The 27,847-nt window shown below is 38.3% G+C and overlaps 1 protein-coding gene across 1 annotated transcript; it reads left to right on the top strand.

Annotated features, from left to right (window-relative positions):
- Window positions 1-1,295: 1,295 nt before the first annotated feature.
- Window positions 1,296-27,732, top strand: pan3 (poly(A) specific ribonuclease subunit PAN3). The gene is made up of 18 exons (XM_052113578.1): window positions 1,296-1,946; window positions 2,856-2,977; window positions 3,110-3,182; window positions 3,273-3,343; window positions 3,549-3,693; window positions 4,278-4,507; window positions 4,592-4,696; window positions 4,842-4,899; window positions 7,689-7,850; window positions 8,929-9,045; window positions 11,873-11,974; window positions 16,270-16,435; window positions 16,831-16,918; window positions 19,454-19,593; window positions 20,857-20,986; window positions 24,080-24,144; window positions 24,236-24,374; window positions 25,690-27,732. The coding sequence occupies exons 1-18, from the start codon at window positions 1,595-1,597 to the stop codon at window positions 25,828-25,830; spliced, it is 2,406 nt and encodes an 801-aa protein (XP_051969538.1). The 5' UTR covers window positions 1,296-1,594; the 3' UTR covers window positions 25,831-27,732.
- Window positions 27,733-27,847: the final 115 nt, after the last annotated feature.

Here is a 27,847-nt window from a genome sequence, read left to right as displayed (position 1 = left end):
CACTTTTAGCACTCTGGACTAAAATATATTTTAACACTTTTACTATCTTTTTATTATTATTTCTCTACTAACGATGTCCAACAGTGTATATAAATGCATCACAGGAGATTAATGCAATTTTGTAATCTATTCCCAAAAGTCATATCACTCGATTAAATAATACACACAATTAAATAATATTTGAACACTTTTTGCATGATTACAGCTTGAATGGAACTTATGCTCAATAATAAAATTCTGCTCAGAAGTTACATTCACCTTGAATTTGTTTTCTTTAAACATAATTTGTCTCATTTCACTGACAATTTTGTTGACTTGGTTAACAAGTACACTTTTCAAAAACCTTTGAAAAATTTATAGTAATAATTTTGCACAATTAATATAAAAAGTATGTTTATTTCACTTTGTTTATAGATTTTAAACATGTAGTAATTTGTATTTTTTTATAGTTAATGCTTTACATAGTTTAATATGTCTGGGAAAAGGCTAAAACACTCAGAGTCAAGGAGGTTAACCTCGTTATGGTTGCAATAAAGTGGCTCTGGCTGTTGGTGGGGCACCTGTTGAGTTGTGCATGGATGCCACAGAGAATATCCTGAGCCTCAACATGTGCTACGTCTCCGCGGTAACGCGCTCAACAAGCACATGTGATAAAATGCGCAGATTGACTGTCTCAGAAGCAACTGAGATATCTCCTCTGCCACCAGGATTGAGGCGAGTCACTACACCACGCACAATCGGGAATTGAGCATGCCAAACTGGGGAGAAGAGGAGAAAAAAAAATTATTCAAAAAAAAAAAAAAAAAAAAATATATATATATATATATATATATATATATATATATATATAATAAAAAGAATAATAATTAAGTCAGTTTTACTTAAAACATTGTTTAACAAAAAAATTAAAAAAAAAGTTAAAAAATACTTTTTATTTACAAATCAATCCCTGGGACATGAAAATTACAGAAGTTGAAGAAGCACAATGCACAGCATCAATTAAGCAAATAACACTTAAAATCTTAAATATATGAAGTTCAATTAACTTAAATATTTAAGTTATGAGCCCAAAACCTGACATTTCAAATAATACTCAATTAAGATAACTTGATATTTCCAGTATATACTTTATTATTACAGTGCATATAACATCTACTAAGCAAACAAGAATCGCCGTGGCCACACCGTAGGCTAATATCAGGCTTGTGTTGTACGAAATAGTATCAATGTTTTTTAAATGAATCCCCTAACGACTCCGCATGCGAACTGCAGCAGAGCTCGGGTCGTACCCAGCATGCACAGTTGAGCTATTAGCGCTTAGCTGAACAAGTGTAGACAGAAGACAACAACAGCAGCATGATTGAGACTGTTGGTGTAGTAGGCCAGCTATGGACCCCGAAAACAAGCATCAATGCTTGGCAACAAACGCGTGGATTTTGCTGACTTGACGAAGAGACTGATTTTATTGCACAACGTACAGTAAGGTGCTCATTGTTTCTCAAGTGTTTTAAAAAATATACTACTGCTGAGTTCTCGACTCGTGAATCTCTATGTGCGAGCGTCTTCCGGCGGGAGCAGCAGTAGCAGCGGTGCCATGAACAGTGGACTCCCAGCTTCAGCTGTTCCGCTCGGGGGTGTCGGTATACCCGGTGTGAAGGTGAAATACTGCCGCTATTATGCGAAAGACAAGACTTGTTTTTACGGAGATGAATGCCAGTTTTTGCACGAGGACCCGTCCATGGCGAGCCTTTCTCTGCACGGTGGTGGAGCTGGTACTGGAGGAGGAGGAGGAAGCCCCGTCTCTTTATCTCTGGTCGGAGGAACTGTGACAGCAGCGGGTTACGCGCTTGGAGGCAGCGCGGCCAGCGGCTCTCCGGCGAACGCTCCCAAAAAGAGCGATTCTCTCGGTCCCGCGGGAACGACTTTAGATGGTCAGCTGTTGCCCAGTGAGTTTGCTCTGAGGCCTAACTCATCCTCTCGCCTGTTGTTTTTGTTGTTGAATCGCGAGGCGGCTTTTGTGTAAATAGAGGCCGTGGATGTAGCGCGGCCTATCTCTCTCCACCAAAACAACACGGGGAAGCAACATGTTACTCCATAGTAACCAAGCACGAAAATACTAGAATAATTTAAAGGCATTTATGCACTGCGAATGGCTTTTGTTATTTATTTCTCCCCTAAATGCATAAATTAAGTTTTTGATCTCAAGAAATGACCTGTCATTGTTCACTGTGAAAACGGAAACCTCATTACAAACAAATATAAAAGCAAACATTTTGTTAGTTAGTGTTTTTATGTAGATTTGCTTTACACGATGAGTCTGAATGCATTTGCAACATAAGTAGCGAACATATGCTGTGTTTCTTTATGTGTGCAACAGTGTAGCCAGCAATGTACTCGTAAGAACGATTCTTTCATCGTTCTAAACACATTTATAAATAAACGCCCTCAATATAGGGTGACAATGTGTATTTAATCGATCTGCTTTAAATGAACACTTTCAAGTATGTTCAGATTTTTTTCTTGAATCATAAAAGTCTGTTTAGCGCTTCGACTGACAAAATGGTGACGTCTTTTACACGTTGCGTTCTGATTGGCTGTTGAGTTCTCAGTAGGGCCTGCTGCTGTGTGCGGCTCCCTAGACCTTGCTGGAGTTTTCAGATTAAATTCAATAGAAGGCCCGCCACTTGCTTTTAAGAGAACACATTCATCTTTTAAAACATTTACAATATATACTACAACAGCCTTTTATCACAGCAGTTCATTATTTGAATTATTCATGTTAAAGTTCGAAAAGGGCTTGCATAGGACTTAATATTTTGTAAACACATAGAAGTTGCATGTTTGCTTTATTGCAGTCACTGGAATGGAGGGAGGTTCTCTGAATGATGCCAGTCTGACCAACTCGTACTTCAGCAGCACCTTTATTGGGGTCAATGGGTTTGGAGGCCCTGCAGAGTCCAAGTATTCAATGATGCAGGTAACTCTTTATTGCCTGTGTATGGTGATACACTAGAAAAGAATATAAGCAAATTGGTCGGAGTCAGACCAAATGAGAAACAGACAGTGACAGTTCGTTTGCCCATGATAAAATGTTTGCTCATGTATTCAGAGGATGACGAGCAGCAGCAGCTCTCCAAGTTTGCTAAATGATGGTGCCAAGAGCTATAGCCACGGCGCTCATGGTGAGTTAAGAATTGTTTTGAAAGTATTTGTTGTATCAATAAAGCCACGCTAGTAGGATGTAAAGACCTTCTGTTCTCTGACTACTTTAGATCCAGTCAATTCCCCGACATCATCTCTCTTCAGTGATTTTGGGGCTTTGAGCCTATCACAAAGGAGGAAGGTGAGTGTCTAATGCACTAATAGACACTTATTTGTTGCTCATACCATATTGTGTTGTGAAATGGCTGGGGATTTTGTTGACTGAGAAGGATCACCTGTAATCCTATGTTCATGATGCTTTGATGAAATGTCAGAAGATGCTTTTTGAATGTGAAAAGTGAAAGCTTTATGGTTCCATTTGCATTTGTCTTGTGGTTCATTTGCAGGCTCCTAACCCCACAGCCAGTGAATTTGTCCCTAAAGGGACCCCACGAATGGCCTCCATGTCTCAGACGACTGTGCCAGCGTTCGCCTCCCCCATCTTCCCTCATCCTGGCCTGAGCAGCTCCACTGCGGCTGCCCTTGCACCTGGTCAGTGACTCCCCCCAAAAATACCACCTGGGGTTTTGCCATTTTTTTTCTTGAACTCGCTCTTAAAGTATCTTTTAAGGCAAGTCCGTTCACTCTGCAGCCATCTTGGAAAGTTATTGTGTATATGGTCAAAAAGCATATCTGCTTGAATAGTGAAATATACTGAAATCTCAAACTGTTTCTTAACATTAAGTTTCATTAACTAAACAAATCATAATAATATATAATTTAGGCTGGTCCAGTTCATTCGCATGCATTATCTAGAATACATAAACCCTATTAAAAAGCTGTTTGGCTCTTTTAAATGAAAAGCAAGACTTCTATTCCTTCAGCCATCAAATTGAATGTTACACTTTCTCCCTTTAATTTTTCTATGAGTTGTCTGGGTTCTCTACCTTATACTGTCACTGCTAACTCACCTGCCTTCTCTTTCTGCTTAGAATTTTTATTCAGTCTTTTGTTTCTTGTCTTTTATACATGATCTTTTAAGTTGAGTTGTGCTTGCTGTACTTTTGTGCTTGTGAATCTATCTGCTCAAGGGAGTGAATTTTTATTGGGCTATAATATATATATGTTTTGGATAGGTATGTCTCTTTCGGCTGGGTCATCTCCCCTTCATTCCCCCAAGATAACACCTCACACTTCCCCAGCCCCGCGACGACGCAGCCACACACCCAACCCTATACCAGCCAATTACATGGTGCCTACTACTACGTCCGACCAGGGTGGTGGAGCTCACATTATTCAGAAGGAGACTGTGGGCGGGACCACCTACTTCTATACTGATAACACCCCTGCTCCCTTGGCTGGAATGGTATGGCCCATATTAATCCTACAGTGAATTGTTATTGCCTTTACCTGATTAAAATATATGATGTGCCGGTCATCAAATTTTCAGGTGTTCCCGACGTATCACATGTATCCACAAACGGCACCTCATGTGGCGTACATGCAGCCGAAAGCCAATGCGCCATCTTTCTTTATGGCTGATGAACTCCGACAGGTGATATACCATTTCTCACCCTCATCCCTCGTCTCTGTCAGCCAGTGTTGTTCAGACATTGTTTGTTAGTTGTTAATTTTGTCATTTTGACTTTTCTAACAACAAAACGATTTCATTTGACACTCATTTATGTCTCTTTTTGTAGGAGCTGATTAACAGGCATTTGATAACAATGGCACAGATAGATCAGTCTGAGAACCCTGGTAAGGATGTGGTTTGTCTTGTGTTGGTGTGGTATGTCAACATTGTTTCAGAACAATGTGGCTCTTAACTGTTCAGTTATAATGTCTGTTTTGTGGTCCGTGCATCTGAATTCACCTGCTGTCTGAGAAAACCACATCCTTTATCTCAGTCTTTTTTTTTTTTTTTTCATTGTTTTGAAGTGTACATGGGCTAAAAAAAATAATCTACATACTGTATATATCCATGGATGTAATGCATCCATATACACTCACTGAGCACTTTATTAGGCACAACTACTTATTCATGTGATTATCTAAACAGCCAATCATGTGGTAGCAGTGTAATACATAAAATCATGGGGACAGGGGTCAGGAGCTTCAGTTAATATTCTCATCAACCATCAGAATGGGGAAAAAATGTGTTCTCAGTGATTTCGACCGTGGCATGAAAATTGGTGCTAGACAGGCTGGTTTGAGTATTTCTGTAACTGCTGATCTCCTGGGATTTTCATGCACAACAGTCTTTTAGAGTTTACTCAGAATGGTGGCAAAAAAAACATCCAGTGATCGGCAGTTCTGCGGACGGAAGCACCTTGTTTTTGCCTCGTTCCAAATGTGCTCTTCAGTCCTTGTGGTGGCATAGTGACTCCTCAATCAGTCTGGGTGGCGCATCAATCTGGGTGGCGAGGACAAATCTCAGTTGCCTCCACGTCTGAACCTTATCACATTGCTTGTTTACTGCACAACTCGCCACATGGCCCACCGAGAGCGAGAACCACATTATAGCGATCCCACGGGGAGGTTAACCCATGTTACTCTACCCACCCTAGCACTTTCAGGCCCCCCCAGAAATGCCTTGTTGACGAGAGAAGTCTACAGAGAATGGCCAGACTGTTTGATCTGACAAAGTCTACGGTAACTCAGATGAGCAGAATAGCGTCTCAGAATGCACAACACGTCGAACATTGAGGCTGATGGGCTACAACAGCAGAAGACCAAGTCGGGCACTTTATTAAGACCATGGTGTTTCTAATAAAAGTGCTCAGAGAGTGTATATAAATATTTTTTTATAATCTGTGAATTAATTAATATTTGTGGCTTTTTTTGGGACAAGTGTGTGAGGAAAGGTACAGTGCATCCTGAAAGTATTCACAGCGCATCACTTTTTCCACATTTTGTTATGTTACAGCCTTATTCCAAAATTGATTAAATTAATTATTTTTCTCAAAATTCTATAAACAATACCCCATAATGACAACGTGAAAGATGTTTGTTTGAAATCTTTGCAAATGTATTAAAAATAAATAAAATCACTTGTACATTAGTATTCACAGCTTTTGCCATGCCTCACAAAATTGAGCTCAGGTGCATCCTATCTCCAGTGATCATCCTTGAGATGTTGCTACAACTTGATTGGAGTCCACCTGTGGTAAATTCAGTTGATTGGACATGATTTGGAAAGGCACACACCTGTCTATATAAGGTCCCACAGTTAACAGTGCATGTCAGAGCACAAACCAAGCCATGAAGTCCAAGGAATTGTCTGTAGACCTCCGAGACAGGATTGTATCGAGGCACAGATCTGGGGAAGGGTACAGAAAAATGTCTGCAGCATTGAAGGTCCCAGTGAGCACAGTGGTCGCCATCATCCGTAAATGGATGAAGTTTGGAATCACCAGGACTGTACCTAGAGCTGGCCGCCCGGCCAAACTGAGCGATCAGGGGAGAAGGGCCTTAGTCATGGAGGTGACCAAGAACCCGTTGGTCACTCTGACAGAGCTCCAGCATTTCTCTGTGGAGAGAGGAGAACCTTCCAGAAGAACAACCATCTCTGCAGCACTCCACCAATCAGGCCTGTATGGCCAGACGGAAGCAACTCCTCAGTAAAAGGCACATGACAGCCCGCCTGGAGTTTGCCAAAAGGCACCTGAAGGACTCTCAGACCATGAGAAACAAAATTCTCTGGTCTGATGAAACAAAGATTGAACTCTTCGGCCTGAATGGCAAGCGTCATGTCTGAAGGAAACCAGGCACCGCTCATCACCTGGCCAATACCATCCCTACAGTGAAGCATGGTGGTGGCAGCATCATGCTTTGGGGATGTTTTTCAGTGGCAGAAACTGGGAGACTAGTCAGGATTGAGGGAAAGATGAATGCAGCAATGTATAGAGACATCCTTGATGAAAACCTGCTCCAGAGCACTCTGGACCTCAGACTGGGGTAAAGGGTCATCTTCCAACAGGACAACGAACCTAAGCACACAGAAAAAAGATAACAAAGGAGTGGCTACAGGAAAACTCTGTTAATGTCCTTAAGTGGCCCAGCCAGAGACCAGACTTGAACCCAATTGAACATCTCTGGAGAGATCTGAAAATGGCTGTGCACTGACGTTCCCCATCCAACCTGATGGAGCTTGAGAGGTCCTGCAAAGAAGAATGGGAGAAACTGCCCAAAAGTAGGTGTGCCAAGCTTGTAGAATCATACACAAGACTTGAGACTGTAATTGGTGCCAAAGGTGCTTCAACAAAGTATTGAGCAAAGGCTGTGAATGCTAATGTACATGTGATTTATTGTATTTTTTTTTTCTTCGTTTTTTATTTTTAATATATTTGCAAAGATTTCAAACAAACATCTTTCAGGTTGTCATTATGGGGTATTGTTTGTAGAATTTTGAGGAAAATAATGAATTTAATGCATTTTGGAATAAGGCTGTAACATAACAAAATGTGGAAAAAGTGAAGTGCTGTGAATACTTTCCGGATGCACTGTATGTTGTATGTTTGAGGTCAGTTGTTTTACCTCTCCTGCAGGAGTGCCATCTGAGGTAGACAGTTACCACAGCCTCTTTCCCCTGGAACCCCTTCCCCCTCCCAACCGCCTTCAGAAAACCAGCAACTTCAGCTACATCACTTCCTGTTACAAGGCAGTCAACAGCAAAGATGACCTGCCTTACTGCCTCAGGAGGATACATGGTGAAGCATGACGTTTTGCATCTGCTGTTATTGCTGTAGACCTGAAGTTTTTAAATTTTATTGACATCCTGTAGAAAATGTATCTAGAAATTTGAATAGAGGAAAGCTTGCACTCTTATTCCAAGGAAGAAATTCCTTGCAAACTATTTTATTTAGAGGCCAAAGATGACAATTTGACAAAGAAATTGAAAAATGTAAAAATGTGACACTTGAGTTTTGCCCTTCGTTATTATCAGTTTAGAAATATGTCCATCAGTGAGTTGGCTCTTTGCTTTGGCATATTTAGGTTTTTATTTCTTAGATTTATAACAAGAACTTTTAAAAATGATTACAAATGCCAGCAACATCACCCTGTAGCTCAAGACTTGTTGCCCACTGAAGCTAAGCAGGGTTGAGCCTGGTCAGTACCTGGATGTGAAATCTCATGGGGAAAACTAAGGTTGCTTCTGGTAGAGGTATTAGGGAGGCCAGCAGGGGGTGCGCACCCTGTGGTCTGTGGGTCCTAATGCCCCAGTAAAGTGATGGGGACACTTTACTGTAAAAAAAAAAAAAAAAAAAGTGCACCATCCGTCAGATGAGACGTTAAACCTAGGTCCTGACTCACTGTGGTCATTAAAATTCCCAGGACACTTCTCGAAAAGCAGAGGGATATAACCCCGGTGTCCTGGCCTAATTCCCCCCATTGGCCCTTTTCAATCATGGCCTCCTAATAATTCCTTTTCATGAATTGGCTTTATTACTCCGTTCTCTCCTCTCCACCAATAGCTGGTGTGTGGTGAGTTTACTGGCGCACTATGGCTGCCGTCGCATCATCCAGGTGTATACTGCACACTGGTTGAGGAGAGTCCCCTGTTCACAGTATGAAGCGCTTTGAGTATAGTGTCAGAAAAGCGCAATATTAATGTAATGTTCATTCATTCATGCAAATGTTCCTAAACACCAAAGAGCTGAAATAATGAAAATAAAAATAAAGGCCTTTCTCTTGGCAGCACAAGGACAATTTGTGTCTTGTGTAATCCAGTTCAGTTTAGTACCCACATTTATAACTTTGGAAAAATATGTGTGTTTACATGTGCAGGCTTCAGGTTGGTAAATACCAAGTGCATGATGCTGGTAGACATGTGGAAGAAAATTCAGCACTCCAATACTGTGACCCTTCGAGAGGTCTTCACCACCAAAGCTTTTGGAGACCACTGTAAGGATAATTTTATTTTTGTGTGTGTGCATGCACAAAATTTTGTCAGGTTGCATTTGATTGTAGTGACTGACAGGGTTCCCAGTATTATGGAAATTCTGAAAATATAATTAATTTAAAATGGTAAATTACAGGCCTGGAAAAGTTATGGAAGTTTCTCTTTCTAGTCATGCTTTTCAATACAATAACAGGGTTCCTGTGGGTCCTTACAAAGATTTAATGTCTTAAATTCAGTTGTATAAAATCTGAAGTTATAAAAAGTCAGGGATAACAAAAGTCTTTATTATTATTTAAAAAGGTCTTAAATTTGGGGATGTAAAGACCAGAATCGCAATATGCCCCTAATGTGACTTGTTCAATTTTAAAAGGCTATGATTTGATAAATATTCTGTCTGTGTGAGCTGCTGGCTTCAAAGAAAGAAGCATGCAGGGAACTTGAGATTCTGTGTTTCCAACTGTTTCAGGGCGGTTCGTAATCAGTGAATACTGGACAATTATGACAACCGATTGCTGATGATTTATTGTTGATCAGTTATGACAGTGTTTATTTTAAAGAGTTATACTGTAATACCAGTGGCGATTTCAAAGCCTTGTCTGCTGGTGTAACATGCATAATAAATAAATATTTTTTCATCATCCTTTCATTTTAGCCTAATGTATTTTCAATCGCATTCCATTCGTAATTAATCTACAAACGAATAGCAAAAAAATGTATCCAATCAGAATTTATTCCTTGATGCTTAAAAGTGTGAGAACTGTTTCACAAATTGCATGCCCAAGCCATGCTACTTAGCCTAAACAGCACGTGAGTCTGAGCTGTTTTGACATATTTCCTACTGAAACAGGAAGTGGTGCGGGACCTGTCGAACGACTGATCTCGTTTTTAAAAATAGCCAATAGGCTATAGTTTTCAAACATAGCTACACACAAACACACGCACCCTTTTCTAACATGCTGCTCAAGTCAGAGTCGCTAACCAGAAAAACTTGAAGCGATCTTAATTAGGGTTGCTCCAAAAACACAATTTTGGCTTCTGTGTGTAACCAGCTGAATATAACATTTTATACAATAGTTATATTTTTCTGTTTTCAATTTTCAGGCATAAATAGAGCTTTCAGTTTAGCGGGACTTTTATTTTGACAGACATTTGAGTTCTTCCTATTTTTGACAGGTTATTTATATCAAGCTTCCCATTAATGCTGTAATACTCCCGTCGTGACTGTTGAGCTGCAACGGAGAATGATATTTGATTGTTCACAACCTTTTATACACTAAACACACTGCATGAAAATCAAGCACCAGTAGACAGAGCAGAGCGGCACCTCTCGCATGCAGCGAATGGGACTATATATTATTTAAATGACACCCTTCTACTGTTTAATGATCGCACTTGGCCATATCAAGTTTTCTATTATTTTCAAACTGTCAATGATGTCATCTCAACTTTCACATCTCATAACCTTTAGCTAATGGAAACATACTGTAAAATGGTACTGAAATTAGCAACAAGATGATATCATAAATTTTTTTGGTATTTGCAATATTTTATTAGCTATACCAGTATACCGTGCAACCCTAATCTCAATACCGGACAGCTTTTCTTTAGTTTAAAGAAGCGAATGATCAAACTGTCATCATTACTACAAATACATACCACAAACACACCCAGCACATCTGAGGCTTTGATTTTGATGAGGCTGGAGCCATTGTGCCAATACAGATGAATGAGAAACAAGCGAATAAAAAAAAATAATAATAATAAATAAATAAATGTTTTTGAATCACAGTACACCAAACATGATGAATAAAGAACACTTACTCAAACTGTACATCCAAGAAATCTCTGGCTGCACAAAAAATATTAATAAACTCCGGCCACATGTTAAATTTCAAGCCAGTGGACCCAAAACCATAGTTTGGGGATAGGGAAGAGGATGTGAGGAAGGGAGCAACATAAAATATACTTTATCACCATGTTGTTTGCTAATTGCTGCGATCGTTTCATGTGAATTACGGGGCTGGACTGGAGGAGAAGAAACTTGTCTGGCTATTAGTCAAAATTATTGCTCACCCCATGGCTATTAAATACATCATCAGAGAAGATAATTTTTATTTTTTTTATTTTATTGTCATTTAAAAAAAAAAATATGTGCACGAATAAATAATTTATAAGTAATACGGCAACATCCAATAAGAAAAAGAATTGACAATTTTGAATTCATGGTGACTTTAAGAGTCTACAGTGTATTTCATATAGTGTCATTTTCTTTTGCACAGATCTTACATTGTAGAAACTGAGCTTTGAAATTTGTAAAAGGCAGATTAATCTATTATTGCCTTTTTTTTTTTTTTTTTTTTTTTTTTTAAAGAAACACATTATCATATCAGCAAAATCCAATATCGGTCAAACTGTAGTGTGTGTGTGTGTGTGTGGAAAACATGTCTTAAGTATTTAAAACTTGCAGATACCTGGTTTTACTGTAGCAAGCAGTGTTAAAAGTTCTAAGGCCTTGTTGAATTTGTGCCCAACCAGTTTAAGGAAAGAATCTGTGATTTTATTTTGAGATTGTGTGGGTTTGTTCCGTTTAGAAATATGGTATTCAAATGATTTGTTTAGGTCTTAAAAAACCTTGTATTTTATTTTAAACTTATTATCAATATTGCTGGAAATTGCTCTTTGTGTGTGCAACTCTGTTAGATATTTTTTTTTTTTTTAAATCCTTGCCTAGTGATGACAAATGACTGGAGAAAGTCCTGAATAAATCATTGAAATGTATTTGTCAAATTCTGTGGAAACCCTGAGGATGATCATGCCTTTCCTCCCCAGCACTGGTATTCTCCTATGACTTCCATGCGGGGGCTGAAACAATGTTCAGCAGGCACTTCAACGATCCGGCAGCGGATTCTTTCTTCACTAAAAGAAAGTGGGGTGAGTTGTTTCTCTCTTTGTTCCATAGCTATTTGAGTGCATGTAAGTAAGGATACAGGCGTTTGTTGCTCAGTGTGTTTAGTGTGTGGTTGCAGTTGCGTCTTTGTGAGTGAAAAGCGAGGAAAGAGGAAGGAGTGGTTGAAACCGATCCTACTTCAGGTGGGTTCAGTACCTGCAAGCTCAAATCTTAAAGAGGAAGCAAAACCCAGGGGAGGCGTTTTGCTATAAACAGCTGCAGCACATACAAATGTATTAACCACAGTGTAGCCCAAAACCATGAAATTATTTCTGTTTAGTGAGTGTTTGTTATAAGGTCAGTTGAACAGATGCAGTGACGCATGTCACAGCAGTGTCCTGCAGTAAAATTCATATACTATGCTATACTATTTTAATAGCATTTTTCTTATTTATAGAGGTTCTCATTATATACATTTACATACATTTACATTTATGCATTTGGCAGACGCTTTTATCCAAAGCGACTTACAGTGCAATTATTACAGGGACAACCCCCCCGGAACAACCTGGAGTTAAGTGCCTTGCTCAAGGACACAATGGTTGTGGCCAACAACCATTAGAACCTGGGTTAGAACCTGCGACCTTCTGATTAACAGCCCAGTGCTTTAGCCACTACGCCACCACCACTCCACCATTATTCAAAAATAATATTAGTTATGTTGTTCTCATTAGTTTTATTAAAGGCGTATTTCATCCAAAAATGAAAATTCTCATCATTTACTCATCCTCATGCCATCCCGGATGTGCATGACTTTCTTCTGCAGAACTCAAAGATATTTAGAAGAATATTTCAGCTCTTGCAAGTTAATGGTAACAGAACTTTGAAGGTCCACAAATCACATAAAGACAGTATAAAATGTATCCATACAACTTCAGTGGTTAATGAGTAAATGATGAGAGAATTTACATTTTTAATCAATCTATATTTATAAAGCAAATTTAAAAACAACCATGGTTAACCAAATTGCTGTACAAGGTTAAATGGTTATTTCATGAAAATAAAACATACAAAGTAGATAAAAAATAAAATGAAGATAAAATAGGTCACAATAATTACACTGTAAAAAAAATCCTGTTTTTACAAAAATAATTTGGCAGCTGTGATTGCCAGAACAATTCTGTAAAAAATACAGTTAAATGTAAACCACTTTACATAACAACCTGTACATTTTACAGTTTAAAATGGTTGTAATTTACACACTGGCACTGTAAAAAAAAAAATAAAATATTCTGTTAAATTTACAGTAAGAAAAAAAATATATAATATAATATAAATACAATGAACATGCCTTCTTAAACTTTAAAAATCTGTTGTTTAATTTTTTAGCTATTTGTTAATCACTGTAGTAACTACAGAAGGGCACATGATGACATGAAGTTCATCAGTAGTGCCTCTTCCAGGAGCATTGACTAATAAACATATAGAGACAGTGCTCAACATCGCTCACACAAACACTAAACACCATCATGATAACACATGAGAGATTTAAATAATGCAGTAAACATGAACTAAATTACATCAAATATAACACAGAACACCCCAGTGTACGTAACTGATATTAAAAACAAGAAGAAACATAACTATTCCCATAAAATATAATGAAATGTAATGGGTCACGCAGGGAATTGTTGGAACGCCGATTACTGTTTTTATTAATTTTTTTTACTGTAATTTTAACAATTTACTGTTAAAAAAAGTACATGTACTCTCTTGTTCTTTTTACCATTAATTATACAGGAAAATCGTTCTTTTTACATTTAAATTCTTAAATTTTTACATTTTATTGTAAAAATGACTGTATTGTCTTTATATATATTAAAACATTTTACTGTATATTTGACAGTTAATATTTGTTAATCAATTAACATTTTATTTCTGAAGCATTTTTACACTATTTTACTGACATTTTTTACAGTGTAGAGTATTGAAAGCCAAAGAAAAAAAATATGTCTTTAGAGTTGACTTGAAGGTTGAAATTGAGGGAGCTAATCTAATATGTAGAGGTAAACTATTCCATAGTTTCGGTCCAGCGACGACAACATGCTCAATCATGTTTTTGTTTTTTTTGTCTAGATCTAGGCAAAGAGAGTAAACCAAAATCTGAAGATCTCAGACTTCTAGAAGGAGTATATGGCTGAAGCAAGTTTGACAGAGATTTAGGGGCCAAATTATGTAGTTAAGCTTTGTAAACAAACAAAAATTTTGAAGTCAATTCTGTACTTGACATGTAGCCAGTGCAAAGCAATTAGAATCTGTGTAACTCACTCGTACTTTTTGAGTCCCCGTGATAAGTCTAGCAGCAGCTTTTTGTACCAGCTGTAGATGAGAGAGGGAATACTGAGACACCATAGTAAAGAGAATTACAATAATCGAAATGAGATGTTACGTGTGGATAAAAAAAAGGTTTTACTTTGAGAAGGTGAAGTTGAGAGGTATGTTAGAGGAGGAGTGATGACAAATACGAACACTGAAACACCTATTTGTCAAATAGGAGCGGAACCACTGTAGTACAGTAAAACGAAGGCCCACTGCTATCTCTAAGCGACTAAACAAGATCTCATGATCAACCAGATCGAACGCAGCACTCCGGTCTAACAAGACTAAAGCCATAGATTTTCCTGAATCAGTCTCTGTGAAAATATCGTTTGAAACTCTTAAAAAAGCAGATTCAGTAGTGTGTAAGGTTTTAAAACCAGATTGAAAGATTGAATGCATAGAGTTAACAGTCAAATATGATTGCAATTGAATCAATACCACTTTCTCTAGAATTTTCTAAACAAAAGGTAGATTAGAAATTGGGTGAAAATTAGACAAAGTGGAGGGATCAAGGTTTGGTAATTTAAGATATGGTGACACCACAGCATATTTAAGGCAGTTTGAGAGAGAACCAGTAGCTAGACATTTGTTAATGACCAGCAACAGGGCAGGACCAACAGTATCAAGGATTTGTTTAAGGAAAGTAGGCAGATTAACATCTGGGGACATATTGTTGGCTATATGTCACTTACAATTTCATTACATAAGCCCAAGTCAATAGTCTTAAACTCAGACCAAGTGACAGAGCATAGTGAACATCGGGCAAAGTATAATCCGAGTGAGACATTCTGTATAAAAAAAACTTTCCAAAATTTCACAGAGAGAGACAGAAGGCTCCGAAAAAGGATGCACAGAAGGGTTTAAAAAAAAAAAAAAAAGTTAATGGTAGAGAAAATAATTTTTGGTCTATGGCTATCGTTTGTGATAAGTTCAGAAAAATATATACATTTAGCAGCCTTTGCAGCTTTCTGAAACATGTTGTAGGAGTTACTCAAGATTTCATATGAAACTTGCAGCCTGTCCTTTTTTCATTTGCGCTCAGCACGTCTGCAATCCTGTCTGAGTGAGCGTGTAGTATCATTATACCAGGGCACTGATTCTCTGAACTTCTAATTCAGAGATTGAAAAGCCATGGGTTAAATTAAATCCAATGCGTGTCCTTGAGAGTGTGTGGACCAGATACCCATTGAGCAAAGTCAAATGACTCAATTAGTTTAAGAAATTCAGTGTAGTACAATACACACCAGCTACACATCTAAAACAACAACATACATGAATGTTGAAATCACCCAACAGCAATATTTTTTCATGCCTAGTAATCCCCCCTAAATCCCCTATAAATACAGCAAACTCGCTTAGAAAGTTCTTGCTTTGGTGAGGTGGACGATATATTAGTTATAACAGTGGGGTTTATTAAAACTAATTGGAACATTTGCACCTCAAAACTGTGATGTATACCTGTAGGTAATGGTCGACAATGAAAAATGTCTCAAAAACAGTAACAAGACCCCCTCCATGTCCAGACGAACGCGGTGAGTTGAAGAAATTACAGCTGTGAGGCACTAATTCGAAAAAGGGTAAAGCTCGCCTGGCTTAATCCAAGTTGCGTATTGTGAATAAAACGGATTGTGCATGTGAGGGGAAATAGTAATTTTATATTACATTTTAAGTGGTCAATACTATTATGCATCTACATTAAATATTTGTAAATTCATGCACACAGCAGGAAATTAAAAAGGTTTTTAAAAAATGGTGACCAGTTACAGCTTCCAAAAATGAACATTTTCCTCTTATACATTCTTATACATTTTTTACGTAAAATCTTGTTTGGAAAGAAAGTTCATGTCTGTTATTTGTTAACAACCCAAATGTAATACGTCATTTGCATTAGATATTTTTAAGAATTTAAACATTTTTCATTATTTGATTTGAGAAATCAGCCTCCATGTTGTTTTATTAGGGCAGCATGAGCTCCCCCCTCCACGGCAACACGCGGGCCTCTTACCAGAGTCTCTGATCTGGGCCTACATCGTCCAGCTGAGCTCAGCACTGCGCACCATTCACACAGCTGGGCTGGCCTGCAGGGTCATGGACCCCAGCAAGATCCTCATCACTGGAAAGACACGGTACAATACACACCAGCTACACATCTAAAACAACAATTATGTTTCAAATATTGTTTAATTGCAAAAAGATGGAATAACTAGTAAAATTCAAACTAATGGTGAAGCAGACATAAGTATGTAGTATTTTTGAATCTTGATGGCCATGGTTCAACAAACATGTAAAAAGGGGTTTTAAACAGTCAAATCATAGATGTGACCTTGTTCTGTGAGGCCACTTAGATTAAGGCCAGTGATTTACTGTATGTTTGCAAACCATAAGTAGTGAATGGAGAAGTTTGTTTTTCTCTTCCTTTATTACACGCACTACTTGTTTATCTGCTCTCCTCCACAGCTTCTGGACAAATAACTGCACATGCAAACACAGATGCTGCTAAATGTCTGTTATTTCTCCGTAGGTTACGAGTCAACTGTGTAGGAATGTTTGATGTCTTAACATTTGACAATAGTCAGACCAACCACCTGGCGCTTATGCCCCAGTACCAGGTACTGAAAACCTTTATACCCAAACACTGCTATTGCATAAACATTTTATTTCTTGTACGTTTACACTTTCAGCATATCTGCATGCAATCACGTTTTGCTTTGTTTTATATGTTTTTCGTGTAATTTTTAGAAGGTTGTGGAATAGAACAGTTTTGTAAATTTTAGTATATGCTGTCCTCCGGATTTTATAAGATTTATTAACCCATAGTATGAATTTGTTGGACAAGAATGCACTACAAAAACTAGTCGAATACTATATTGTAATCCTGTTTATTTGATATCTTTGAAGATATTAATATCTTGATAGCCTACCTGCCCACTATCTCACATTTATTTTTATATTGTGATGTATCAAAATAAGTTAAATTATGACATGCATTGTGAGATATACTACATGGCAAGGCACTTGTCAATATTGTGGGGGCTGTTAAATTGGATATTTTTCTATAAAAAAAAATGTATTCTTTGCATTCAATGTTGTAGGAAATATCTGTTTAGAACCATATCTGTTTGTAGTGGTCGACCGATATATCGCAGAGGCCAATAAATCGGCAGATATTCAGACTTTTTTCATTTTTGGCATCGGCCAATATATTTTCCCATTTGGACGATTTGTTTATTGAGGGTGCCGAAAATCGCCTGCTTGCATGTGAAGGGGCTGAGACTTGAAAATGACCAATCACAGTTCATTTTGTTGTTACGTGCCATTATGTTACTACAATATTAGACCGGTGTGCAACACAGTGTCATATAAACGGTCCACATATCAGAGCCCCAACAGTTTATGGTCATTATCTTATAGTGCTCGACTTCTTCATTCTCCCTCTCTCTCCTCAACAGTTGATCTTTTGACTTTTATTGGTCTTGTCCAATGATAAAAGGGCAAATATAAATACAACTGATATCATATACCATCTTCAAATACAGTTGAAGTCAGAAGTTTACATACACTTAGGTTGAAGTCAATATCTTTTAACTACTCCACAGATTTAATATTAACAAACTTTGCATGACTTGAGTAATTTTTCCAACAATTGTTTACAGACAGATTATTTAACGTTTAATTGACTAGATCACAATTCCAGTGGGTCAGAAGTTTACATACTCCCAAGTTAACTGGGCCTTTAAGCATCTTGGAATATTCCGGAAAATTGTGTCAAACCTTTAGCCAATTAGCTTCTGATTGGAGGTGTAACTGTGGATGTACTTTAATGCCTACCTTCAACTCAGTCTTCAAATGGTCTTTGTTTGACATCATGGGAAAATCAAAAGAAATCAGCTAAGACCTCTGAAAAAATTAATTGTGGACCTGCACAAGTCTGGTTCATCTTTGAGAGCAATTTCCAAATGTCTAAGGCACCACGTTCATCTGTACAAACAATAGTATGCAAGTGTAAGCAACATGGGACCATGCAGCCATCATACCGCTCAGAAAGGAGACCCATTGTGTTTCCTATAGATGAATGTAGTTTGGTGCAAAAAGTGCAAATCAATCCCAGAACAACAGCAAATTACCTTGTGAAGATGCTGGAGAAAACGCGTAGATAAGTATCTGTACACACAGTAAAACGAGACCTTTATCTATATAACCTGAAAGGCTGCTCAGCAAGGAAGAAGGCACTTCTCTAAAACCACCATAAAAAAGCCACTTATTGTGAGAAGTATTTGGAAGGCTACCCAAAACGTTTGACACAAGTTAAACAATTTAAAGGCAATGCAACCAAATACTAACAAAGTTTATGTAAACTTCTGACCCATTGAGAATGTGAAGAAAGCAAGATAAGTTGAAATAAATCATTCTTTGTACTATTATTCAGAAATTTCACATTCTTAAAATAGTGATCCTAACTGACCTAAGACAGGGACTGATTTCTAAGATTAAATATCAGGAATTGTGTATTTGACAAAGATATATGTAAACTTCTGACTTCAACTGTATGTGCATATCTTGTTTAAATGGATGTAATAAACAAATCTCACAAAATTTTTGCAAATCCAGCATCCTTTGGCACACATTTATTTACCTGTAAAGCATGTATTCTATCGGCCTTCCCACCGCAGTTTCCTGTCACTTTTAACCTTCTTTTCTTTCCTTCTTTTTTTTACAAAGATAAAGTTTTGTGCAAAATTGAGAAAATATAGTTTTATTAATGTTTTTAGCAATTTATGTTTGTTAATTACTATATTGTAGAAGTAGATCTGGCACTACTTTACCCACTCACAAGGTGCATGGATACAACAGAAATGGATCAGAGGAATCCAGCAACACTTGCAGTGATAAACTTTATTGGACTTTAAAATGAATAAATCAAACCAACACATTTCGGCATGTAGGCCTTCATCAGGATTATTTACTATGTTAAATTGTGTAATATATTGGCATTGTATCAGCCTATCGGCCACCCTGCTCTCTGGATATCAGCTTCGGCCATCGGCAAAACCCATATCGGTCGACCACTGGTTTGTTGTTGCACGTTGGGTTTAAATGCTTTGGTCTCAGAAGCTTTTTTGCTCTTTGTGTCTGCTCTCCATCAGCAAGCAGATCTCATCTCCCTGGGGAAGGTGGTGTTGGCACTGGCGTGTAACTCTTTAGCTGGAATTCAGAGAGAGAATCTGCAGAAGGCCATGGAGCTTGTGTCCATCAACTACTCCTCTGACCTCAAAAACCTCATTCTGTGGGCTATTATCTATCTTTTAGTGTCTCTCTCTCTCTCTCTCTCTCTCTCTCTCTCTCTCTCTCTCTCACGCATATACACACACATGTTTGCTCTGCTATCTAAGTGGGGACAGACTGTAGACTTTAGAGATTGGTTTTATATAAAGCTAGCTATAATTACTATAAACTAATCCACACCCTAAACGTAATGAAAAATATTTTGCATTCTGAAAATAAATAATTAAATGTATGTATGGATCGCTTTTCCAAATGAGGACATTATAGCAAAATCTTCCAAAGCGAGGTTTTGTCTGGTTTTCTCACTTTTTGAAAACGTTTGTCCCCAAACTATAGCCAAGTACACACACACACACCCCTCAAAGAGGTAAAACTGTAACATGTTGACCACAAATGGCAGTTTGTGGTTCTGAAAATGCCATTAAGCCTGGTTAATATATGCGCACTTGCGCACACACTCAAAACAGTTTGTGAGAGTGTTCAAAAGTCATTGACTTTTGAACACCCCCCCCCCCCCGTATTCCTGTTTAATCTGCAGAGGCAACTATAAGTAAGCCGTTTGTAGTTTAATTTTCTTAAACTATAAACACTGTCGCTATAAAAATCCCTCTGTTTTGACTGCCGTGCGTTTGGTGCGGCACTGTCTTTTTGTTCGGTCAACAGCAGGTGGGGGACGTATTAGACAAGCTGCTTGACAATTTGTATTTTTTTAAATTCTGTTAAGTGCTGCAGAAATTACGCTATTTAGCTGTAAATATGGATGTAATGGTTTTGGATTTTTCACATGTTAAAACAAATGTTCTGATGTAAAATTAATTAGATTTGCATTATTTCTAGGTCAGTAATTAAGCAAATTTGTGACATTGATCATGTGAACTACTTTTTATGAAAGGGCAGATTTCTTTGCTTTCATTTAAACACACAAGATGCTGGGGTAACATGGATCATAAGATTTTGCACAAACTTATGGGATCCATGCCAGCTTGTGTACATGCTGTCATTAAAGCATAAGCATTTTGCATGATAAATCATGTCATGAAAGTATTTCTGATTTTCATGTTAATGAATCAATTCAAAATTTCACTCAAATTTTTATAATTAAAATATAATTTGTTGTGAGAATTTTTACATTTAAAAAAAAATACTATATTTTCTCTAGTGGTCTGACATTTGAACCCTAGTGTTTGCTCATGTTTGTAGTTCCACTTTAACACTATGCACACCTTTGCTCATGTATTTTTTGTTTTTGGGGATCCTCATTTAGGTACCTACTCTCAGAACAGAGCCGTCTGCGCAGTGTCAATGACATCATGCCCATGATCGGAGCACGATTTTACACTCAACTTGATGCCTCGCAAATGAGGAATGATGTCATTGAGGAGGACTTGGCCAAGGTACTTAAGCACATACACAACCTTGAGGACCGTACTACACTGTTACAGGGACAGTTCACCCAAAAAGTGAAAATTCTGGCATTTTAATCCCATATGACTTTCTTTTTTCTGTGAAATACAATGAAATGTTCAACAGAATGTAAGCCCCAGCCACCATTCACCTTTATTGTATGGTGGAAACAATACAGGTTTGGAACAACATTAGGGGGAGTAAATGATGACCGAATTTTCATTTTGAGTGAAACTCCTGAATTTGTTTTATTTTTTTATTAAAAATAATAATCAGTTGTGTTCATTTGTGTTGATATTATTTCAGTGCACTTAGGTCAGCTAGGAGGGAGGGGGAGGTGTGAATGTATTCGATATTTTGGTTCAACTGTTCTTCTCTTCTGCTTTCCTCCTTTTGACCTCACATTAGATATGTGAAACCAATTCAGCACCACCTTCCTGTATGAAGAAACATGTTTTTGCATCTAACTCCTATATTTTATCATAACGACAGCCTAGAGCTCTTAAAACATAGTGCCACTTCTCTTATGCCTGTGCCGCATTGGATATATAAATAGATGTTTCTCAAACAGAGTTTAAATGAGACCTGGTTTCCTTTAGGTGCTAAGGAGCCTTGTGTACACAAACAGAACAAACTTATATATATATACACACATATATACACACACAGTGTGTCCAGAAAGTATTCACAGCGCTTCACTTTTTCCACATTTTGTTATGTTACAGCCTTATTCCAAAATGTATAAAATTATTTTCCTCAAAATTCTACAAACAAATACCCAATAATGACAACATGAAAGATGTTTGTTTGAAATCTTTGCAAATGTATAAAAAAAAAAAAATCACATGTACATAATTATTCACAGCCATTGCTCAATACTTTGTTGTAGCACTTTTGGCACCAATTACAGCCTCAATTACAGTCTTTTTGTGTATGATGCTACAAGCTTAGCACACCTATTTTTGGGCAGTTTCTCCCATTCTTCTTTGCAGGACCTCTCAAGCTCCATCACGTTGGATGGGGGGTGTCAGTGGACAGCCATTTTCAGATCTCTCCAGAGATGTTCAATGGGTTCAAGTCTGGTCTCTGGCTGGGCCACTCAAGGTCATTCACAGAATTGTCCCGTAGCCACTCCTTTGTTATCTTGGGTGTGTGCTTAGTGTTGTTGTCCTGTTGGAAGATGACCCTTTGCCCCAGTCTGAGGTCCAGAGTGCTCTGGAGCAGGTTTTCATCAAGGATGTGTCTGTACAGTGCTGCATTCATCTTTCCCTCAATCCTGAGTATTCTCCCAGTTTCTGCCACTGAAAAACATCCCCAAAGCATGATGCTGCCACCACCATGCTTCACTGTAGGGATGGTATTGACCAGGTGATGACGCTTGCCATTCAGGCCGAAGAGTTCAATCTTTGTTTCATCAGACCAGAGAATTTTGTTTCTCATGGTCTGAGAGTCCTTCAGGTGCCTTTTGGCAAACTCCAGGCGGGCTGTCATATGCCTTTTACTGAGGAGTTGCTTCCGTCTGGCCACGCTACCATACAGGCCTGATTGGTGGAGTGCTGCAGAGATGGTTGTTCTTCTGGAAGGTTCTCCTCTCTCCACAGAGAAACGCTGGAGCTCTGTCAGAGTGACCAACGGGTTCTTGGTCACCTCCATGACTAAGGCCCTTCTGCCCCGATTGCTCAGTTTGGCCAGCAGCCAGCTCTAGGAAGAGTCCTGGTGGTTCCAAACTTCATCCATTTATGGATGATGGAGGCTACTGTGCTCACTGGGACCTTCAATGCTGCAGACATTTTTCTGTATCCTTCCCCAGATCTGTGCCTCGATACAATCCTGTCTCAGAGGTCTACAGACAATTCCTTGGACTTCATGGCTTGGTTTGTGCTCTGACATGCACTGATAACTGTGGGACCTTATACAGACAGGTGTGTGCCTTTCCAAATCATGTCCAATCAACTGAATTTACCACAGGTGGACTCCAATCAACTGCATTCAAGTCGTAGAAACATCTCAAGGATGATCAGTGGAAACAGGATGCACCTGAGCTCAATTTGAGTGTCATAGCAAAGACCGTGAATACTTATGTACATGTGATTTTACATTTTTTGTAATTTATATTTTTTTTAAATAAATTTGCAAAGATTTCAAACAAACTCCTTTCACGTTGTCATTATGGGGTATTGTTTGTAGAATTTTGAGGAAGATTATGAATTTAATCCATTTTGGAATGAGGCTGTAACATAACAAAATGTGAATAAAGTGTATGTGTGTATATATATATATATATATATACACACACACACACATACATACACACACAGACACACACACTGGCGTTTGGAATAATTGACAGATTTTGCTCTTTTGGGATTTGTTTTTAATTGTATATGTATATATATATATATCTATATATATAATGTGTGTGTGTATGTAATAAATCCCAGCTAAGCTAAATCATAGTTAGATTAACTTTTAGTAGATATACACATTTAAAATGGATGGACTTTGTCTTTCTGGGAAAAAAGACCAACAATGCTCTTGCACTACACAGATCAAATGCTTTCTAGAATGAGAATGTCCCCCTAATACTATCTGCAACGAAAAAGCAAGTAGTTAATTACGTGGTTGATCGCATTCATAAAGCCTTTTGGTTATAAAAAAAAAAAAGAAAAAGGGACAAGCCTTTTTAGGTGCCATTCTTTGTCATGTTTTAATGGAAAATATGTCAACACTGGGGAAACAAAAAGCTGCAATTGTTAAGATATTTAATAGGATCTGTAACTATATATAGAAATTTTACCTTTATTTCTACATAGATGTTTCACAGAACAGTGAACTTGAAGTGCTGACTTAAGTGTTAAAGGGTATTTAGCAACAGTTTCATCGGGTTTGTATGTTAGATTTATGTGAACACCGTTGATTGGCACAACCTGCTTTGTAATTTATGGACTGTTGAGGTTTCCCCCATTTGCCTGACCTTACCAGCTACAGATTTTTCCTTTAAAATATACAGTAGTTAATTCAAGCGTCTAGTTCTTTTTCTGGTCTATTTTTGACATCCAAACTGTTTTATTGCATCTTTGCAGGAGGTTCAAAATGGGCGATTGTTTCGCCTACTGGCAAAACTGGGAACTATCAATGAGCGACCAGAGTAAGTGTGATATTCACCTGCCCTTCTCTACCTGTTACAGCATACTTATCAAACCATTGACCTCTGCATTTGTTGAATTGAATCCCTGTAGATTTCAGAAGGACCCAACATGGTCTGAAACTGGTGATCGTTATCTGCTGAAGCTCTTCAGAGATCACCTGTTCCACCAGGTAACTGAGGCAAGCACGCCCTGGATCGACCTCAGCCACATTGTGTCCTGTCTCAATAAGGTGAGCTTGGTTACCTTTTCATAATTGTGTATATACTGTATGTGCATTTAGATATGCATATAGATATGTATATAATTGCTAGGGCCGTGCTAGATGGTTGCGGGATGTTGTTTGTGGTAGTTTACTGGCTCGTGACAAAAAAGCCCAGTCCAAGTCTCTGATATTCTAGTCCATAGATATGGTCTGGGTCCCTCCTTCAACATAAGCATGTGGGATTTTTTTCCTCACAATTTTTACCTGGCAGAAGGTAAAACAGGTAAGTCAAACTGCTTAAAGTAAATGCACAATTTTTTCAACAAGCTGCAAAGTGAGGTGTCATTCATGTCCATAACACAAATGATACGGAATGAGTTACAGTGGCTTATAAAAAACACTCAAACATTTTGAGTTTGCTATTCACAAGAAGCATCTGCTGATGTGGACCATGCCTCGCAAAAAATAAATATCAGAAGACCTACGATCAAGAATTGTTGCTTTGCATAAAGCTGAAAGTGTTACAAAGTTTTCTCGAAAGCTTAGTCCACAGTTAGGCAAAGTGTCTATAAATAGAGATGATTTAGTACTGTGGCTACTCTTCCCAGAAGTGGCCGTTCAGCCAAGATGACTCAAAGGGCACACCGCAGAATGCTCAATGAGGTAAAAAAAACATTTGAGTGACAGCTAAAGACTTGAAGCAATCATTGGAACTGGTTAACATCTCTGTTAGGAGTGTACTATTCAAAAAGCATTAAACTGCCATTGTGTCCATGGCTGGACACCACGAAGGAAGCCACTACTTTTCCAACAAAAACATTGCTGTGTGCCTGAAGTTTGCCAAAGACCACCTTGAAACTCCACAACACTACTGGGTAAATGTTTTGTGGACTGGGGAATCTTAAGGTTGAATTTTTTGGGAAGAACATGTAGCCCAACGCATGGTGTAAAATGGGCACCACATACCAACATAAGAACATCATCCCATTGGTGAATTATGGTGGAGGGAGCATCAAGGAATGAGATGCTGTGAAATGACCTCAAGAGAGCCATTTACACCAGACATCCTTAGAATATATAATCTGCAGCTGCCGGAAACGCTTGGTTGTTGGTACCAAAGGATGATTGAGCACTGCCACAGCACTGTGAATGTTTAATAGGATGTTCAATAAATTCATGAAATATTATAATTGTTGTGGTAGGATTTGTTGAAGTGACCCAAAGTAGGAGTAATTGTCATTGTTACTGTTATACTGTATTCCATGTCCTTCAGTGGTGCAAGTGTTACTGTGGATGTACCATTTTCTTTACTTGTTTAACCTGTCTTTATTTCTCATTTCAGCTGGATGCTGGAGTACCAGAGAAGATAAGCCTAGTGTCGCGGGATGAGAAGAGCGTGCTTGTGGTGACATACTCTGATCTAAAGCGTTGCTTTTACAGCACCTTCCAGGAACTTCTGGGCACCGCTAATGGCCCGCTGTAGCGCCCACCCCTCCCCACAGGAGTGGGCTGGAACTGCCTGAAACCGAGCACATTGCACTACAGCCTAGAACTATAGGTGCAGAATGATGATCTCACGACCAGGGCGGAGCCAGCTGGTTGCTCACCTTCAGTCAGATACACTGTTCTGTCCAGAGAAGTCTTTTTTTTTTTTTTTTTTTTTTTTCTAAAGCATATTTCCTTTTACTTTTCACAACACTGCAGCTGAAGAATTTAATTAACTGAACTGGAAGCTGCGATATGACATTTATTTTAGACTCGGGAACAATGTAAAAAAAAAAAAAAAAAGAGACTTCCTGCTTTTATTTTTAACTTTTTTCTTTGGAGGATGCACTAAAAATTTTAAGTTCCTTTTTAAGTGATTGTGTGTGTCGTGTCCCACAGGGTGCATTGAGGACTGAGGCCTCACACATGAAAAGGAAAAACTAGAAGTCAAATAGAAAAACGAATCATCGTTTTCTACATCATCTCCTAAATCATTTTTAATGAGGTACTGCAAGATGCATCAGACCACTGGTTGTATTTTGGGTTCTTTGCCCAAATCACTTTTTGCCTCGATTCTCACGTAGTTGGGACAAACCACTGGGTTTGTCAATGAGAGGTTGGGCAAATTAATGATACTGACCACTTATGAATGTGTGGCATGAGATCTCCCTGTAATGACTAAATTAAAAAGTCAGTTGGGGGAAGGGAAGCGTTACTGATTGTGTGTGGGGTGTCATTTCACATCATTTGTTGGTGCTGACAAAGGGGTGCTCTCTGCTCTTGCTATGTGAAATGATGCTGTTAATTTGAGAGTTTTGCAACATCCTTATTAGTTTTATAGATGCTTTGAAATGTGATGCAAAATTGGAATTTGAGAGGATGGATTTACGTTGTCTTTTTAGTCAGGCTCTCATGATAGGAACCAAAGAACTGGACCACGCTAGCAAGAGAAACCAGTTCTGTCTCATTGTGGAATGTCCTCTTCTTATGCCTCTGTTGTGGAGCATCCAAGTTTCTGTCCATTTCTCTTTCACTTTCTTTTCCCTTGCCGTGCTCCCTCGTTCATTCTCTTCCATACTTCTTTCTCTACTGTCCCCCCTTTTGTCTTCACACTAGTATTGGTTTGGATATAGTGAAACTCAGTAAAGCTCTCTCGTGTTGTTACTGCCTTTCCAAAATGTTGTACAGAGATGCATTACAGTATGTTTGCAATCTCGCCTCACTGGGGTGCGCTCTGTGGACCAATCCTAGCAGGATGGAATGGGAGGAGATTAGATTGTATTTGATTTCTTATTTTTCATTGTTTTGTACAATTATGTGATTGCAACGTGCTTCAGCTCAACCTCTGATCTGTAAAACAGTTTGGAATTCGCTCAGGATGATCCCTGAAAGGAATAAGCCAATGACTGAATGTGTCTGACCTGTCATTGGTGACTTGCCCAATTTGTGAGTCAAGCTGCGGTGGAACGGGCAGGACTTGCAGCACAGATTTGGGTGTGCCACACTGGACAGAAAAGGTTACAGGAGCTGCAGTGAGGATGCTGTGAGTTGAATAATGTACTATTGCTCCTTTTTTGCCTCTTCTTTTTAGTATAAAAATCAGTCAGTAAACAACTTTGTGAACATGGTGCCAAGCACTTATCCCCCTCAAAATGACATTGCAAGCACAGACATGCACATAAACGCACATCATTTAAATTCAAAGCCAGCATTGGCAACTTTTATATCATGTACCCAGTTTCTTATGGAATGCACTCCTGTTATAGACACAAACTCACACATACAATGCACTCATACATTACATCCTCAACCATCCCAGTAAGTTTTATGCCCTAGTGTTTCACATTTTTGCAATATTTGTGAGTACAGCAGTATTTTAATAAAGAGTAATAAAAGATAACATTCATCTGTGTGTTTTAATTCCTAGAATAACAGCATAAGACAAACAGCAGCAACAAAAACAAAGCTCACTGACAAGGATACTTTCTAAGATATCCTCCACAAATAAAGTAATA

This window comes from Xyrauchen texanus, chromosome 41 (assembly GCF_025860055.1).
Source record: "Xyrauchen texanus isolate HMW12.3.18 chromosome 41, RBS_HiC_50CHRs, whole genome shotgun sequence".
NCBI lineage: Eukaryota > Metazoa > Chordata > Actinopteri > Cypriniformes > Catostomidae > Xyrauchen > Xyrauchen texanus.
The sequence above is the reverse complement of the archived record's forward strand: the minus strand, read 5'-3'. Positions and strand labels throughout refer to the sequence as shown.